Source organism: Pundamilia nyererei, unplaced genomic scaffold (genome assembly GCF_000239375.1).
Source record: "Pundamilia nyererei isolate P.nyererei 1_Seehausen unplaced genomic scaffold, PunNye1.0 scaffold00017, whole genome shotgun sequence".
Classification (NCBI taxonomy): Eukaryota; Metazoa; Chordata; class Actinopteri; order Cichliformes; family Cichlidae; genus Pundamilia; species Pundamilia nyererei.
In genome coordinates this window covers 222,303-241,693 of record NW_005187418.1, presented here as the reverse complement: position 1 = coordinate 241,693, position 19,391 = coordinate 222,303, and the positions used below count along the sequence as shown (strand labels likewise).

The 19,391-nt window shown below is 40.0% G+C and overlaps 1 protein-coding gene across 1 annotated transcript in view; it reads left to right on the top strand.

Annotated features, from left to right (window-relative positions):
• Window positions 1-14,302, top strand: part of LOC102201873 (zinc finger protein 135-like) — a 15,056-nt gene extending 754 nt beyond the window's left edge. Inside the window, exons 2-5 of the mRNA XM_005725689.2 lie at window positions 1,188-2,780; window positions 5,350-5,362; window positions 5,463-5,872; window positions 11,262-14,302. Coding sequence (XP_005725746.2) covers window positions 1,188-2,780; window positions 5,350-5,362; window positions 5,463-5,872; window positions 11,262-12,529 — 3,284 coding nt within the window. The 3' untranslated portion in view covers window positions 12,530-14,302. The remainder of the gene's footprint in view (window positions 1-1,187; window positions 2,781-5,349; window positions 5,363-5,462; window positions 5,873-11,261) is intronic.
• Window positions 14,303-19,391: the final 5,089 nt, after the last annotated feature.

Below are 19,391 nucleotides of genomic sequence, written 5' to 3'. Positions count from 1 at the left end.
TCTGTCTGTCTGTCTGTCTGTCTGTCTGTCTGTCTGTCTGTCTGTCTGTCTGTATTTATATATAAAATTGCAACTTAAAAATGGAATTTTTTATGTCAATGAGACTTTTTAGCTGGATAAAGAAAAAAAAATATAAAAGTCACTTTGCAAAATACCTATTGCAGCTTTAATCATCATGAGAAATATGTATATGTTTGACAAATTTGTCTCAGATTATAAGCAAACAAGTAATTTACAGCAGTTTAAATACAGGCATCGATTCTGACAGATGATCATTTTTTGGCACAACATCAGCAGCACAGATTTCCAGACCACTCCTCTCCCCAGAGATGTTCCTCAGTCAGCTGATAACCATAACCTGTCCAGTGTGTGTCGTGTGGGTTTAGTGGTTACAAAGTGATGTACAACTAAATAAAGTAAAAGAAATAAGAAAATGAAGTGCTGAAACAGCAAACAAATAAACAAATATGTATATATTAAGTCAAGACAACATGAAGTGAAGATTGCATAAAAACCAATAAGAAGTTGAAAAGGTTTTAACTGCTTTTTAAAAGAGTCCACAGAGTCCACAGATTTTAGGATATAATTCAGGAGGAGCTGTAGTCATGGTCTTTGTCTTGTTGGCATTTAGAAGAAGTTAAATTCAAGAGAGTCAATCACTAATCCAGGTCAAATAGTGGACTAGGGTTGACAGACCAGCTGGTGAGACATAAAACCAAAGAATTATCTGGAGCTGTTGTGGTTACACTTTATTTATTAATGTTTTTCTACCACAGCAGAGAAAAAGTGAGCGAAGGAAAGGGAAACCATCCAAGTAGAAAAGAATGGCCGAGGGAGACTCGGTTACAGACACCAAGGATGAGCATTCCTGTCACATTTCCCTGAAGTCGTCCTTGTCCTTGTCCTGCAGACGAGTCTGCAGTCATAAAAAGCTGTAGCACACCTTTTACAAACAAACAATGCTCCTGCCTTATCTGTGCCCTCTGATAACTTTTTATTTTTATTTTTTTAATTAAAATTGTTTAAAATTGTATTTGATTTTAGTTTTTTCTGATAAATAATCATGCAGCATTACAGTTTTGCTCACATCATGTTTTTCTGACTACGGTATTATTAGAAAAATGTAGACTTTTTAAAAAAAATAATAAATAAAAATTTGGGGTGACAGTTGAACTTGTCTGTTTCAGTGTCTTCTGCCGAAGTCCAGCAGCTGTTTGTAGTTAAAGAAGAAATTCCTCCTGAATGGTCTCCCAGTTTGGACCAGCAGGATCGAGAGCTGCTCCACATAAAGGAGGAAGAGGAAGAAATCTGGACCAGTCATGAGGGAGGACCGCATAATGGGCAGGAGGAGGCTGAAATCACAGGTGTCCTGTTCACTGCTGTTCCTGTGAAGAGTGAAGATGATGAAGAGAAACCTGAGTCTTCAGATATTCATCAGAGCCAAACTGGAAACTGCACAGAGGCAGAATCTCCGAGCAGCTGCTCAGCTGAAAAGATAAAAGCTGAAGCTGGTGCAGAGGACTGTGGAGGACCAGAATCAACCAATGGCACAGACTTAAAAAGTAATTTACAACCAAAAACTGATGAAAAAACTTCAGACTCCTCTGAGACAGAAGTCAGTAATAATGACGATGAAGATTGGCAGGAACCTTTGTCAGATTATGCACCTGAAACTGAAGACAGTGATAACAGCTGGAAGGAGAGCAGTGCACTCGGGAGTGAAGTTTGTGATGGAAAATGTAGCCAGTCTGAAAATCTAAAGGGACACAGGAGAGGTCATACAGGACAGAAGGCATTTTGTTGTGGCGTTTGTGGTAAAAGATTCCCCCGACAAGGGGATCTAAAGAGACACCTGAGGGTCCACACGGGAGAGAAGCCATTTGATTGCAGTTTTTGTGGCAAAAGATTTAAACAGCAGGGGGTTCTTAAGAGTCATATGAGAATTCACACTGGAGAAAAACCCTTTGCTTGCGATGTTTGCGGAAAAAGATTTATCCATCAGTCAAATCTCAAGTCACACACCAGAGTTCACACGGGAGAGAAACCATTTAGTTGTAGCATTTGTGGTAAACATTTTACAGAACAGGGGAGTTTGAAGAGGCACAGAGGAATCCACACAGGACAGAAGCCCTTTGGATGTGGCATTTGTGGGAAAACATTTAGCCGGAAGACACATTTTAATATACACATGACCGTCCACACGGGAGAAAAACCATTTGACTGTGGATTTTGTGGTAAAAAGTTTAGCCAGAAGACACACTTTAAGATCCACATCAGAGTCCACACTGGAGAGAAGCCCTTCAGTTGTGATGCCTGTGGAAAAAAATTTAGACTTCAGTACAACCTTAAAAGACACATGAGAGTCCACTCAGGAGAAAAACCATTTGGTTGTGATGTTTGTGGTGAAAGATTTACAGAGCAGGGGAGTCTTAAACGGCACAGCGGAGTTCACACAGGAGAGAAACCATTTTCCTGTGATGACTGCGGTAAAACATTCAGTCGAAATACGCATCTTAAGAGACACATGCGGGTCCACACGGGAGAGAGGCCTTTTGGTTGTGACATTTGTGGTGAAAAGTTTACCGAGCAGGGGGTTCTGAAGAGTCACATGAGAGTTCACACAGGAGAGAAGCCATTCGGGTGTGACGTTTGTGGGAAGAGATTTAGACATCAGTATACACTTAAAAGACACACGGGTGTTCACACAGGGGAGAAACCGTTCTCCTGTGGTGTTTGTGGCGAAAGATTTACGAGACAGGGGAATCTAAAGAGACACATGCGTATTCACACATAATAATTTGCACTTCCATGCTTGTAAAATCAGCAACTGTATCAGTAAGAAGTACGTGATTTCATCGTATTTGTAAACTTTTTTATGTGTGTATTTTAAAGTTTATAATAAAAAAAGAACTTACCCAGGATGGTGGGTATTTATGATGCTTTGCTTCAGATGATATCTGATTATTCTGTGATGTTATTTTTTTATGCTGTGAGCTGTCAGTCATTCACAAACTGAGACTACCTATATTACAGGTGTCAAACTCAAAGATCTGGAGCCAACTCTACCTCTTTGCACATTTGATTCTGATTTGTATGTTTTTAAAATCATTGTGTTGAATGTTTCTTTTCCCTGCAGAAACGTCTCAGGTTCTTTTTCAACCCCTTTTCTGATTTATAAATTATTACATCATGAAGAAAGGTGAAGAAATGGCCATAAACAGCTGCAGTGTTTTCAGTTATGGAGAGGCCATATAGAGGGGTCATAGTAAGTGACCCCAGCTTTTGTGCTGTTATTTGTACTTCTACAGAAAATGTCTCTCCTGCTTTGTAGAATTTCAACTTTAAGACATATTTGAGCACTTTTATAGCTGTGGCTACATTTCTCTAAGTGTATTGTGGGTCTATGGCTGTACTTATGCTTGCTTGCTGGTTCATGGTGTGGTTTAAAATAGGTTGTTTATGTTTCAATTTGTTGTGTGACCTGTAAAGGTGGCCCATATACAGGTTTAATGATATGGAATTACTTGTTGCAGTATTATTTTAGATCTAAATCTAATGGGTCTTACTGAACAGTTTAGTTGATAACCTCTTTTCTGTGGACATACCTTGTGTGAGTGCAACCCATGCCCAACTGCACATCACTGACAGTATGAATATCTTCTCAGCTTGGTTTTCAAAGTGAGCTGAGCCAAATACCTCCACCTGAGGCACAGGTGAGAACACATATATTTACATTTTAGGTTTAGAAATCATGTAAACAGTGTCCATTGGTGTAAAAAGTTAAATATATTGGATAAGAAATAAAACATGTTATCACCACAGCAGAGAACTTCTGAAAAAAATGTTTAGACAGTGTTGTAGATGATTCCATTAAAAATGCATCAGCAGAGCAAACAAACACTATACCCACACAGAGACTACAGATCGTCACCATATTAGGTGTTCTTTAAGTCTTTTATGGTCTCTGGCAATATCCAGTTTTTCATATTTAGCCAAAAACATTTGGACACAGGACCTGAGAGAAAAAACATGTCCTGGTTTCAGCAGCCTGTTCTCCTTTGTTCTCCCTTGTTCCTCTTTCCCCCCTCTCTCTCTGTCTTGCTCTCAGGTGGAGTAGGGGCAGTGCCTTGGCTCACTGTACCACCCATGGGTGGAGCTGCCCTACTTTCTGGTCCAGCCTGCACATCTGCTTCCCATTTTCTCATCACCCCTCTGGAATAAAAGCCCAGCTGAAACATTCACTCTTTGCCTCTCAGGTTTCCAAACCTTATTACTTGTTGGTAAGTGGTTCCTAGTTCTCCAGTCCAGTACTCATACTGGAATACTCACTTGTCCTCCCACACTCCACCCCTTCTGCCCTCCAGAACCATCATCTGCCTTCCCCATCAGTACATCTAAATTAATCTAATCAGTCAGAAGATACTGGTTTAAGGACCCCCTACTTCCCTGTCCAGTTCTCCTAGAGTAACAATCTGTCTCCTGGAGTCTCCTCCACGCTGGGAGACACAGCAAACCTTCTAGCACTGCTACATATTCATGTGCCATCCTGGAGGATTTGGACTAGCTGTGCAACCTCTCTAGGGTCCAAATATCGCCTCAAGCTACCAGTAGTGACACTGATCCTAGCCAAATGCAAAACTATTGAAAAAAATAGTCAGAAAAAATGAGAGTGGCCTCCACCTGTAACACCATAACTGTTTGGGGGGTTGTCTCATCATTGCCCCTCTATATCCCAGATGTTTAACTGATTAACTAATTCTATACTCCGATTAAAAAGTGCTCTTTTAAGTTTTTAGGACAGTGTATTATGTGTCTGCCTGTGTTGTATACAGTATTCGTAGCTCTTGAAAATGAGACACTGAGCTCAATGTGATTGTCTGTTTAAATAAAGGATTTAAAAATAAATCAACCAACCAACCCAAAAAATAATAAATAAATAAATAAATAAATAAATAAATAAATATCATGATGTTTATTTCAAATTAATTACTCTTAAGAAACCAAATGATCAACTTTCCAAGGGAGGCTCAAAGCCACAACTGGATTTATCTAAGATTCAATATGAAACCTAACCCTTTCATTTAAGACAGAATTTTGTTGTAATGAAATTAACATACAGAAATTAAAAGTGCAAAAGATAAGCTAACGATAAGCTAATTTATATATCTAGAAAAATAAATGTTAACATAAATAAATGTTAAATGCCAGAAGACATTTTTAAACAGACTTCTTTCCTGCGAAAAACACTTTTGACCTATGGTTCTATTTATTTCTTTTTTTAGAAGCCATAAAATTCTTTTTAGAGTTAGAAAAGTTTTGTATCTAATTTGTGGATACAAAACTTTAAAGGAAATATCACGAGGTTGGTTACAAAGTACTCCTGTCAGGTACAATGAATTTTAATTTTCTCAGTGAAGTCCCACGCTGTGACAGGATTCATAAATCTGCAGGTTTCCCCACAGCTGTGATTTTTTTTTAAATCTCGTGGTCGCTGCGGTGACCTGGGATAAAGGTGCCCGAGCGGATGCCTGCTCAGAAAACGCAGGAGACACGTCAACAAATCTTCCCCCAAAAAAGAAGTCAAGGAGAGTGGACGCCCTGTTGGAGTCCGTGTCTGTGACACATTCATGCATCAGGTCCGGACAGACATGCAAACATCGCGTCTGTGTTCGGAAGTCGATTCCGCGCAGGCCTGGTTCGTCTGAAAGGAGCCCACAGTTTGTTTTAAAGAAGAGGATAGCCGCTGACAGCATGGACGAAGTGGATTATCTGCAGCAGTACGCCGCTGACAGCCTGCCGTTTGAAGAAAAACCAGAAATCAAACCGCTCGGACTCCATCAGCTGCAGGATGCTGATATTAACCGAGCAGATGGTGAGAATAATCTCAGATTTTATTTGGAGAAAACCGCTAACTAGCTGCTAGCTCGCCGTAGGGCTGGATAAATTTGGTTTTAATCTAAGATGTTTGATATGAAGACACAATCAGGTCCCTAACGGGTCTTTAAAATGATTTAAAAACAGCCTGAGATGGATAGCAACCGATATTACACCGTGTCGTTTATTTATTGAACAAAAATCTGAACCCAAATGAAGAAACAGTTTGTGGACAACTAAATGCACTCCATGATTCAGCCGCTGCAAAAACCACCTTTAGCAGAAATAACTTGAAGTCGCTGTTGTGTGACTTCGGAGGAATTTTTGGCCCACTCTCCTTCAGGGCATTGCTTCAGCTCATTGAGGTTTGCGGCATTCATGTATGCACAGCTCTCTCTTAAGGTCCCGCCGCAGCATTTCAGTCAGTCTGAAGTCTGGACTTTGATCGGCCATTGCAACATGTCCATTCTTCCCTTTTTCAGCCTTTCTGTTGCAGATTTTCTGCTGTGCTTGGCATCGTTGTCCTGTTGCATGACCCAGTTTACACCAAGCTTTAGCTGTCAGACAGATGGCCTCACATTTGACTCCTGGCTGCAGCCTACTAAGCAGTAAGGATGTGCCCAGTTTTTCATGCATTGCTTCTGTGCATGCATAAAGAGTCTGTAGTGTGGGGTGTTTATTACCAAGAACATTAAATAAGCCAAATAATTATAGTTGGTTCTCACAACAAGAGAAAGTGATAACAGTGTCAAACCTGAATATAATACATTTAAATGAGCAACAGGCTCAAAGTATCACTTCTGTGATGTGCAGCTGTTGCATGAGAAATACGTTTTTTGCCATGTTTTGCTCTGTTGACTTATTTGCAGTGCTAGGGTGGCCTATACACAGGTGTGTGGTGTCGATGCATCGTTACAGGGACCCCAAATATCAATATTTTATGAAATTAATTAAAATACTTGTTAAACATGCATTAAATTGGCTCAACTGAAAAACCATCCAACACTGGACCCTTAACTTGACAGATCTACCTCGTACTTCAGGGTAAGCTAATCGTTCAGTCACATGAGTACAAATGAGACAGCAACCTCTTTACATCTACAAAAATAGTGATTGTGTTTTGTATTTTTCACATTCTGCATATTCTGGTTGCCCAGAGCTTGAAGTTGTTGCACTCATGACCACTTTTGGTTCCAAGGTCACGGGTAGTCTGATTGGAGGAAACCTTTCTGCAAACAGTTGCAGTCTGACTTGGACTTGAGTCCACAGACGTGTGATTCTTGACAATTTATTACATGCAATTGCCAACCTGACTCCATTTAGCTGCAGACTAATTAATAATTGAAGCGAGATAAACTTTGTCTTATTAGATAAAACTGATATTGACGAAGTTTAACTTTGGCGACATAATTTGCAGTTAAAAAAGGCGATGAATTGAAATATGTTGTTGCAGTACTCGGCATATCGCAAAATATAAAAAAATTCAAATGTTGTTTTATTGTGAAAATACAGCATTGTGTAGTGTCTGCTGGTGATTGCCACATCTACTTATTTCTGTTAATATTTTGATATTCTTTCTATCTACCTACCACGTGTTCCTCTTGCATCTCTGACTGACATGACTATGGTTTTAGGTCTTCTCAAGCCGGCTAACATACAGAAATCCAGGTTATGCAGAACTTGTTTTATAATACGCCTGACTGTATTCACAGCTTAAACATATCAGGGCGTAATAAAAACCCGTGTGCTCCTTAGCAGGTGTTCAGTCTATGTCTGACGTGAACAGCAACACGTGACGTAGTCCACAGTTTCAGAAACTTAGCCTACATGTAGAAGCACTATGTGGAAAAACTGCCTCCACAGCAGTTGCGACGTAGCATCCAGGAGTCAAACGTGAGGTCACCTGTCTAACAGCTGAAGTTTGGCCTGAACTGGGTTATATAACAGGACAGTGATTCCAAGCACAGCAGCAAATCTGCAACAGACTGGCTGGAAAAGGGGGCAGAAAGGTGTTGCAATGGCCTAGTTGAAGTCCAGGCTTCAGCTTGATTGAAATGATGTAGTGGGACCTTAAGAGAGCTGTGCATAAATGAATTCCTGCAAACCTCAATGATCTGAAGCAACACAGTAAAGAGGAGTGGGCGAGAATTCCTCCACAACAGTGTGAGCCTGATAAAGTCATACAGAACATGATTACTTAAAGTTAGCGCTGCCATACATGCTTCTACGAGCACAGGCTTTTATCGGGTTGTTAAACCAACACAGGGTTTGGCAAACCAGCCACGAACATGTTCACATAATGGTGCCTTTGTGTGCCGTGCATGACAAAACGCAAACACAGACATGTCTACAGCAGAGCAGCGCATTTCAGAAAGAGCAAACTAACATTAGAAAATGGAAGAAGAGGTTGAACACGTAATACACCTCACACACACTGTGTAGTATTAAAAAGCACTGTTCATAGTGAGTACACGTTAGTGTGCTGTGGGTTTGTAAGATCTTTAAAGTTATATTCAGTCTGTTTAACGCCTTTTATTCTGAAGCAATGTGTCAAATACGAACCATAAGTCGTAGGAGGCCATAAGTCAAATATGAGCCCATTTGTGTGATGGCTTAAAGCTTGGCTGAAACTGGGTCATGTGGTAGGACAAAAGAAAATCTGCAGTGGAATGGCTGTTGCAATGGTTTAGTCAAAGTCCGTGTGTGTCTGCAGCAAAGCAGAGTATTTCACAATGAAGAGCAAACTGTAGTATTAGGGAAAAAGTAGGAAGAGGTTAGATGCAACACAGATCACAGTGTGTAAGTGTGATGGGAAAAGCACAGTTATTAATCTGTGCATGCTTTGCGTGGTCACCAGTTCTGGAAAAAAAATTGTATACATTCAACAGCTGAAAGGAACCCAATATAGATTTTCAGACTCTGCGTTGTGCACAGAGATGTTCAAATTCTCCAAAATTTTACATTCTTCTAAAAAAAGTTCCAAAGTTTCTGAAAAACTCTGCTTCTCTAAGACGTTCTTTTATAACCAATCATGTTACTAACCTGCTCCCACTGGGTTACAAAAAAGAAATATGGTTGCATTATGTTTCTTACTTGCATTTTAAATAACATCCAAACCTTTTTGGAATTAAGTTTTTGTTTTTTTTTAATTTCAAGAAATAAAAGTTCTATGTTAGGGTTAGATCACCATATTGAGTCTTATAGAAGAATTAATTAGATTTAAAGTTTAAAGAAAAATAAACTATTTCTTTGGTCATCAGGGAAAAACAAAGTTTAAGTTGGTTTTACAATCTTCAGACTGAGGTCCATCTGAGATCATCCGTTCATCTGAGAAACAGCACTGTTTTCCAGTTGGTGGTGGTTTTGTATGTCCCATATCTTGACCGTAACCTTCTGTGGAGGTTAGGTTTGCAGTAATTTTTATGTAACCTGGTACAAAGTTAGCTTGTAGTTCAGACTTTGTTTTAGAAAACTAAGTCTTGGCAGACTAGCCGTGTGGAGCAAACTGGAGCTTCTCATTGTTTAAACCACCATGTCAGAAGATGTAGATCTATGTTTGTGGAACAGATGTTACTCAGCTTCAGATTGCCCTGAATTAAGCAGAGAAAATGACTGAAATGACTGAAAGTGGCACAGGATCTCTCTGATGCATTTCTTTTAAAACCTGGAAGGATATAGTGGTGAACAATCTTCTCCAAAAAATCTTGAATGATCGTGACAGGAGATGACTGAAGCGTTTGAAGTCAGATTGAGGGGAAAAAAAAAATCAACAGTGGAACTCTCGGCTGTGTTTTAATAGTTAAATAGCATTTCCACATGCACAATGGAAAGAGTATTCAAGGGATGGGGACTAAACAGCTGCTGAGCTTTAAGAAAACCACTAAAAAGGGCTTCAGTTTGGTAGAGAGCATACTGATTGAAAAAGGTCATGTGGTCTAAGTCCAGATTTACCTGATCCTGAGTGATGGCTGCATCTGGTGGTGAAGAGAGGCTGATTAGTTGATGCACCTGTCATCGGCCCTTCTACTATATGCAACCAGCTGGATAGTGTTAAGGTCTAAGCTTGCTTTAGTGGGTTAGTTCAGAAACAATGTGTTCAAACACTAAGGTCACCTGACTACCTAAATATTCTGAATGACCTTGTCATCGTTGAATGTTTTTGTTCCCTAATTGAACGTGCATGTTTAAAAATGACAGTGCCAGGGACCATGAAACGCCATCTTTACACATGCACGCAAAGGTATAATTTGCAAAAAACCCCAGCTGCTACTATTGTTCTAGCAAGATATTAACTCATGCTTTTTAATATAAGATAGACAATGATCATTACATTGCAGTAATGTTTATAATTACTAAAACAGTATGAAACGATCCTCACCCATAGAAATGTGTATACTTGTAAATGTGATGTGTATTTTTAGTTGAATAACTGGTGACTGGTAAATCTTGATATACTCTATTCCTAACATCATACTTTGCTGTGCAGTATAATTGGACCAGTTTGTCTGGCTCACACTCTGGGCACCACTAGCTCACTTGGAACAGTTGATGGATGCAGTCTGAATACATAAACTGTCGGCTTATCGTGAGCTGGAAGTAATGGCTGGTTATTGGACCCATACAGTGTGTGTAGAGGAATTGCAGGATCTGGCTGCCCGGAGAGACTGATTAAGGCTACGTACACGGGTGTTTTTAAAACGCAGATTTTTCTGTGCGTTTGCACCTTTCGTCCTCACGTAAACGGTGTTTTCGGTAACTGAAAACGGAGATTTTTAAAAACGCCTGCTAGGGTGGATATTTTTGAAAACTTCGTTTTTGCGTTTACGTGTGGACGAGGAAAACGGAGAAAACGCAGCGTCAAAGGTGTGCGCCTATTTTGACGTCACACTGTGCGCCACGTTTTTGTTTCGGTGAAATAAATTTCTACAATGGCGGACTTAAACAAAATACTGTTACTGTTAATTTTACTCTCTGCAGTGTTTAAATGCTGACATACACACAGTTACTGTCCCTCCACACATAGGACGTTCTGCTTCTATGCGTCATCTTTGTTTACTCTTTCCCACCAAGGCTTCTAGACTTCTGATTGGCCAACATTTCTACACGGTTAGGAATATATCGCCACCTGTTGCTTTTACATGTTCCTAGCAGCATTTTCCTTTAATTTTGCGTTTACGTGTGGATGGGATTTTTTTTTTTATTTTTTTAAACAAAAACGGAAAATCTCTGTTTTCAAAAATACCCGTGTGCATGTGGACGTAGCCTAAAACTCAGTGAATACGTGGTGTGAGTTAAAACACACTACAAGGATTTCAAACTGCTGAGGATGAGTGTCGGTGTATTTCAAATCGGTTATCGATGTAAACGTGTTTCATTGTTGCCTGCAGATATTCAGCAACTTGTGGTGATCAAAGAAGAGGCTCCATGGGACCAGCATTACTCGGAACACCTCCACATAAAGACGGAGCAGGAGGAACTGTGGGCCAGTCAGGAGGGAGAGCATCTTAATGGGTTCGAGGAGACTGAAATCACCGGGTTTCCATTCAATATTCTTGTAAAGAGTGAAGATGATGAAGAGAAACCTCATTTTTCACAGCTTCATAAAAGCCAAACTAAAGACTGCACGGCGGCTGAGCCTCCAAGCAGCAGCTTGACTAAATGGATTAAGATAGAAACTTATGGAGAGGACGGTAGATCACTAGAACTAGCCAGGAAACCTGATCCCAGTACTCATTTACAAACAAATATTGTTAAAGGGGCTTCTGACTCTTCAGAGACGGAGGTCAGTGATGAGGATTGGCAGGGCCCGTTGTCAGATTCTGGACCTGAAACTGAAGACAGTGAAAATGGAAAGCTCGAGTCGGGCGTTCCTAGTGAGGCGGGACATAACACTCCGAAAAAAAACTTTAGCTGCTCTGCGTGCGGTAAACATTTTGTCTACAAGCAGTCTCTTAAGAGGCACATCAGACGTAATTCAGAAAATGGTTCTTCAGGCTGTTTGGATAACATGAAATGTTTTAAACGGAAGCAAAGCATAGACTCGCACATCAAAATTTACACGGGAGAGAAACCGTTTGGCTGTGGGTTCTGTGGCAAAAGAGTTAAGTACCTGTACAATCTTAAATCACACATGAGGGTCCACACGGGAGAAAAGTTATTTGGCTGTGACATTTGTGGAAAAAGGTTTACGCATCACCAGAATCTGAAGACGCATGTGACAATCCATTCAGGGGAGAAACCGTTTGTGTGCGATATTTGTGGCAAAAGAGCAAGGCATCAGAATAATCTAAAGATACACATGATAGCCCACACAGGAGAAAAACCGTTTGGGTGCGACGACTGCGGTAAAAGATTTAAACGGAAGACTCATCTGACGACGCACATGACCGTCCACACGGCAGAAAAGCCATTCGGCTGCGACGTGTGTGGCAAAAGATTTAACCGCAAATCCCACCTTAGGACGCACATGATCGTTCACACCGGGGAGAAACCGTACGGTTGCGATGTTTGTGGCAAGAAATTTAACCGAAAAACGCACCTGGAGTCTCACATCACGGTTCACACAGGAGAGAAACCGTTTGGTTGCGCCATTTGTGATCAAGGATTTACTCAGCAGGGAAGTTTAAATCGACACATGAGATTTCACTTGGGGTAGAAACGTGGTCACAGTCACGGAGTTTGGTCTGAAAGGGTCAAAGTGTCGCTGAAAGCCACAGCAGAGGCTCTGAGAGTTATTGCTCTCTTCATCTGGGTCTACAGTTTCGAGACTATCTTTTTGTTTTTGTGATTAATCTTTGTTGGGATTCTTGACATTTTATGTTACAAGTTAAGAATTGTGGCAGCGCGGTGGCGCAGCAGTTACCACAGTGCTGCCCCACAGAAAGATTTGAACCCACTTCCCCTCTGGGGCACCCTGTGTGGATGCCCTTGGACTTCCTCAGGGTACCCCAGCTTTGTGCCACAGTCAGAGGACATGCTTGTTAGATAAATGGGTAACTCTAAATTTGCCTTAATTGTGAATGAGTGTGTATGGTTGTCTGGACAGGCCCTGTACCCCTCTGTGGGAGCTGTTAGGGCTCCAGCCCCACAACCCTGCACTGGATTGGCAAGAGCAGTTAAAGTGATCGGCTGTAATGACATCATTTATGGATTCAGTCATCTCCTGCGTTGGATGAGGCTCTGGTCTCTTTATCGTCCTGCAGTGCTTTTTGTTTGTTTGTTTGTTTTGTAGGTGTCCCAAAACTATTTACTGGCCATTCTTGGCCCCTGCTTCATGAAACACGACTTTAAATAAAACTTTAAAAAATCCTGTGGCTCACAGTGTCCCGGAGCCCGCAGAAGACACTCTTTTGATGTAAGACTTCAGTGTGGAGCATTAACAAGTATTCTGTTGTTGTGGATGGTTTGTCTCTTCCTGCCATATGATGGCATTTAGCACGAACTGTTACTGTGAGCAGCCAAACAAACGTTGTCTACGCTGGGAGAATTTGGATTATTGTTAACTCTGAGGTGCCTCCGATTTTGTTTGCTTTCTCTGAGCATTTGGAGCGAGAAATGACGACTGAAGTCAGACTCATCAAGCGGATGGTTTACAAGGTGCAGCGCTCCACCAGCTGGAAAGCTTAAGGCAGTCAACAAAGTTTGACCACAAAATTAATTCTGTTTTGTACGTTTGTCTCCTAATCATGTCTCCAGCTGTCACAGCTGCACTGATTCAGCACTTGTATCTCCTAATCCAGCCGTTATTTTTCATTTATTCATCATTATTTATAATTATTAATCTTTTTTTTATTATTTTGATTAACCTAATGATCATTGGAGAAAAATGTTTCCCTCTGTGCCGATTTTGTTTGAGATAATTGACTGAAGCATTTTGTGTGTTATGAATTTGGGAGAACATTCATGGATCTATAATCCTGAAAATTTCAATAATTTCCTAAATGATGATCAAAATTAAATGTAACATTTTGGCTGAAGATGATGAATTGAAAAATATTAATTTAATGTTTGTATTTATTGGATTCCTTAATTGAATTTAGGTGAAAGTTACCTAATTAGTATTTGAAATTATTTTTAGGGGAAAATTTACACTTAAAAAAAAAAAGAGATAATGAAGGATTTATTTTTTAATTAATTTTGAGTTTGAACCAACATGTAGCGTCATTAGTAGCCTTGCACTTTACGTTTTTTCCACATTTTCAGCCTCAAGCTTTGAGTTTTGACTTGATCACCACTTTGGTTTGTCCAGCAGATGGCAACAGTGTGACAAAAAAAGAGATGCAAGGCTGGCACTCTGTTTGCTGTTGTATACTTGTGTTGTTCATGCATCTTTAGTTATTAATCAAGTCAAGACAATAGCTTGTTTATTATAAATGTGAAAGAATGACAGTGTTACATTAAAGTGTGTAAATGAAAATAAACCCTTTTCCCACCAAGTCCAGTGTTGGTTTCATTTTCTCGATTGTTGAACTTGTTGAGAAAACCGAGATGAAGCTAAGCTCCTGTTGTGCAAAGCATTTGATAAGAAATGCAGCAGTGTGCATTTACAGCGTGTTTAAAAACAGATTCTAATGTTTGCACACAAAATGATTCATAACTGGTTCTTTGTCTTTGCCTTCCAAGATTAATTTTTCTCAGTCCAAACCTGTTAGTTTCTTAGACACTGATTCGGTAACGAGCATCCTTGCACTCCTTCAGTATCTGTTCTGTCCTCCTGCTCTCTCGCACGCTCTGCCCTAACATGACGTGACATCAGAAATCATCTTCATGACTCACATATTAGCAGCTTCTCAAATTATTACACAAGCCACTGTTAATGCATGGCTGCCAAATAGAGAGACACACACACACCTGTGTTATTGATGTCGTGCTCTGTGAGTGAAGCATCAACTTTCTTCATCCGTGGCTGAAAATCCTCTAACGCTCAGTGATTAACACGTTTTACTTTCTGTTTATTCTGTGCAGAAACCAAAGTGCAAAGAGGACGCGTCACAGTTTCAGAGAGGGATTGTAAAAGCAGATGGTTCCTGTATTTCTCTGCCGTGCACAGTAAATAAGGACATTTTCCAAAATATTACAATATTACTTTAATTTTCTTTCAGCATTTTCATTCAATCATTTCTTTATTTTTCCTTCTTTCTATTTCTCCAGTCTGGTTTCCTTCCCTTCTTATCTTCTGTTTTTCTTCAATTCTGTTTTCTTGTCAGAAGGGAAATGTGGTTTTTACAAGCTGCCAATTACAACTTTCAATAAAAGATTTTACACGAATATCAACTTTATAAAAAGCCGTTGCACTCCAAACTGCGTGCGCCCTGTAATCATCTCAGACTTGAAACAGTCGAACAAGCTGATGCTCTGAGTAATGTGATTATATTATAAAGATGACGATGTGTTTAATAAGATTAATTAAATAGAAGGAATGAATATTGTGAGCCAACCTCTGAAGCTCAGTAATGAAAACATATCTTATTAGTGTGTGAAAACAACGCTTCATAGCTTCACAGGGAGTTTTAAAAACTGAGCTTTCCTGCAAATGACTTCTGGCTGCAGCAGTGTTTATCTTCACAAGAAAGGAAATAAGCTCATCTTCCAGAATGTCGCACTATTACTTACAAATTCTTCTTTATTTCTTCGTCTCTTTCCAGTTCGCTTCCTGCTTTTATTCGTTTCTCGTATCCATTCTGGGGTCCTGGATGTATTTCTATGCTTCAGGCCTTATTTATATATTATTTATATTCTTTGTTCTGCTTTTCTAACATTTGAATCTTTTCATGTTATCTGTAGGATCAGAGGAATGAAGCTGTCACATAATATGCACTCACTGGACAGTTCAAAGGTACAGGGTGATGGTACCAGGTTGGATGCCTTTTTACCTTCAGAATGTTTTAATTCCCTGTGCCACAGATTCGAAAAGTTGCTGGAAACGTTCCTTAACACACCGTTGCTGCAGATTTGTCGGCTCCATGTCGAAGATGGAGGCCATGTGAGTACAGTGAACTAACTGCGAAGCTCAAGAACCCAGCTGTGGTGTTTAAACGATGCTCAGCTGGTACTAAAGGGCCCAAAGTGTGTCAAGAACATATCCCCTACACTTGCCAAGGCAGGATGAATCGGTGGTTTCATGCTTTCCAAGTTCTCACCCGTTCATCCAAATGCTGCAGCAAAAATCAAGATTCATTAAACTGGGTAACATTGATGAGTGTGTGTGAACTGTAGCCTCAGTTTCTTGTTCTTATCTGACAGGAGTGACCTGGTGTGCTCTTCTGTAGCCCTTCAAGGCTTTGATATGTTGTGTATTCAGAAATGCTCTTCTGCATGCCCTGGCGTTGCCTTTCTATCAGCCTGATCTCCTCTGACTTCAGACATCAAGAAAGCATTTTCACCCAGAGAGCTCAGAGAAGAGAAGGTCAGCAGGTCATCTTGGACATGTTTACATACCTGAGTATACTGAGTCACAACCATGTGATCAATTCATTGGATATTTGTGAGCGGCCATGAGGAAATAAGTAATGAAGTGTTCTTTATTGTTTTTGTCTGGGCTAAGTTTTTGTTGCCAAATAGCTGTAACGAAGCTCCAAATCAGAACTCAAAAATCTGTTATAACATATCTGAAGAGATCTGAATCATAGCTGTGAAACATAATCAAGACTTCCTAAAATAGCCTTTTTGAATCTTTTATTAATTTAACCTGCTAGTGAAAAACTAAATGGGCCTAATTCCCGATCAGTGTGTGGCCAGTCAGTTAGTCTCTTGTCTAATATAGAAAAGATTACTAGTAGCTGAGTTACTGAGTAGCTGTTGAAGAGTCCAAAGTTTTAAACCACAAATGTGAACTCTTGCAAGCTGAATACAGATTTTTGCATCAGTAAAACTTTATTATTATCTCCTGCCATAATACTCAGACCGGCCATCCTGGCATCAACCTCCATGCTGAGGTTAAGTCACTTTTCTTCTCCATTCTGATGTTCAGTTTGAGCTTCAGCCGGTCACCTTGACCACATCTATGTGCCCAAATTTACTGAGTTTCAGCCATAATTGGCTGATTAGATGTTTGCATGAATGGATGGTTAAACAGGTGTACCTAATGAAGTGCATGTGAGTGTAGATCAGAAAGCCCCCTGAAGCAGGTTTGTGAATAATTTCTTTTGCTTTTTGCTTCCTTTTTCAGCTTGTTGTAACTCTCAGTCATAGACGGTAATCCCATCACTAACTTTATATTTTGGAGAAAGCCAAAATAACCTTTTTTAATACAAAACATGAATAATTCCTTGTTCCTTTATTGCCATGACCCAGGAGAACAATTTCAGTTAAAAAACACAAATATTCTGAGTGCCTAGGGTTAAGGTTAGGATTAAGGCTGATGGCTGCAGAGGATTAAACTAAGTTTAGAAAAACAACTTTTAGACTTTTCTCCAAATACTTTTCCATTTTCATCATTTGGCTTTAACTGGTGGAACATTTCTTCCTCCCCTGTCCTTGAAACTTTAAAAATGCTGATCAGTCACCCAACAAAAACGCCGGTAAGGACGTTTAGAGCTTAATTTTGAATCACACTCTAACATGCAGCAATTTGTTTCTCATTTTTTTGGCATTGTTGCTGTTATTTCACGCTTTGATTTAGTTTAACCTCAATTACCTGGTTGGATGATTAGTCACAGTAAGATTACTCCTGCTGGATATTTCGAGTCCCTTTCTTAATAATGTGCTGATCTCAGAGTACTCATCGTCTCAAGCGTACTCAAGCTTAACTTAAATCATGTGCATTCTGTTTTCTAGAGACTGCAGGTTAGCATCGGCATGTGATTTATGTTGTGGAACAAGCTGTGCAAACAGCACAAATGATGCAGCAGATGACGTGAAGGCGACCAGTGAAGCTGCTGCGGCGCATGAAGCAGGGTATTGCTGCACTTCCACTGGTTGTTTCATCACTCCGCTCCCTCCCCAGTTTCACACCATCATTTACACATCAAGGCCTGGAGAAACAAGTTGTTTTCACTGTTTGCCTAAAGGTTATAAATACACAGCATAAATAAAACAGGACCATTCTGCAGTTCTAAGGAAACGGGACACATCTTGTTTACCACTCTAACAAATTAACACTGTGATTGGGGGGAAAAAAATGAGAACAACACTGACATATTGGAAATCGATACCAGTAACTGACTCTGCAGACCAGTCACAAGGTCCTATTTACCATCTCCAGCATGTCTTGTGTTACTCACCAGATTCAAGGTTTCCTGCTACAGACCCTCCCCCTCTTTCAATCTCATATATACGGGAAGGATGCAGCCACCGGTGGCCTTGCACCCGTCTTTCTCTCCTCGGCAGAGCCATTAAAGCCTTGGCTGCTGCTGCTGCTGCTGCTGTGGCAGACATCTCTCCAGATGTACTGGAACAAGACCCCACGTTAGGCCTGTTGATGGGGTTGAACTGGAGGACAGACACCCTTTGGTGGAAATTAAACAGAAGCCAGCGTTGGCACAGAGCCTTAAGGTTATTCATAGTGTTGTGAATCTAGAGTTCATCAGTTTTATTTCTGCAGGGGAAACAAAAAAAGAGTACAAGATACAAATTTTAGTTTTAGCGTTTTTTCATTGCTCCATTCACTGCAGCATCACAGAAACACTGCTTTAATTAACAACTCTAAGCAAGTACATGCACTCATTAATTGCTTTTTTAAAAATGTTTTTGAGTGGAGATATATCATTACTTATCATTTCAATTAAAGATCTTTGGCTTAGTCTCTCAAGGTTAGCTGTCAAATAAATAGCAGGACTAAAATCAAAGCTTCTGCCAGGACCTCAGAGTCTCTCAGTGTCTGGCACGAAGTCAGATGACACCAGAGAACCTTGATTAAATTTGTCAGACTACTTTTATATCCATATTTCTTTATATACTCTCAGAACTACACTCTCCCAACATTAATGCCTTAAATCTTGCTCCAGGATGTCGTGCAGTTTGGATTCAAAACGCACAAGCACTAGACCAGTGCCAGGTTGGCATATTAGGTGGATGTGAGAACACAAAATAAAATGAAATATTACCTCTACATCTTCATGAAGGTCATATGAAAGTATATTCACTAGAGATGTAAAACACTTTTTTGTGTTTCACATTTAAGAATTCCTCCTAAAAAGAAAGGAAAGTTGCTCACATATCCAACAACCTCCTTACATAGTTGAGTTGAGCATAATATCCCCAAAGCTGCACAGTGTGATGGTTTTTGGTTTCTTTTCTTAGTGATTTAGTTTCTAATCCTTTTCAGTCCTGATAGTTTCCCTTCTGCTCTTTGTTAGCCTTCCCTATAGACTGTAAACAAAAGCTGGTCTGAAAACGTGAAGCCTATGGGGAAGTGCTGACAAACTGCTTTCTTTTTCATGGTCACCAGAGGCTAAATTCTCTAGCTGCAGGAAAACTCTGGGTTACAAAGAAGTTTATGGAAAAACTGCACTTAGCATGTTAGCAGTTAGCTAATAGAATATCTGTGAATATAGCCTTGCATGGAACATGAGAAGTGT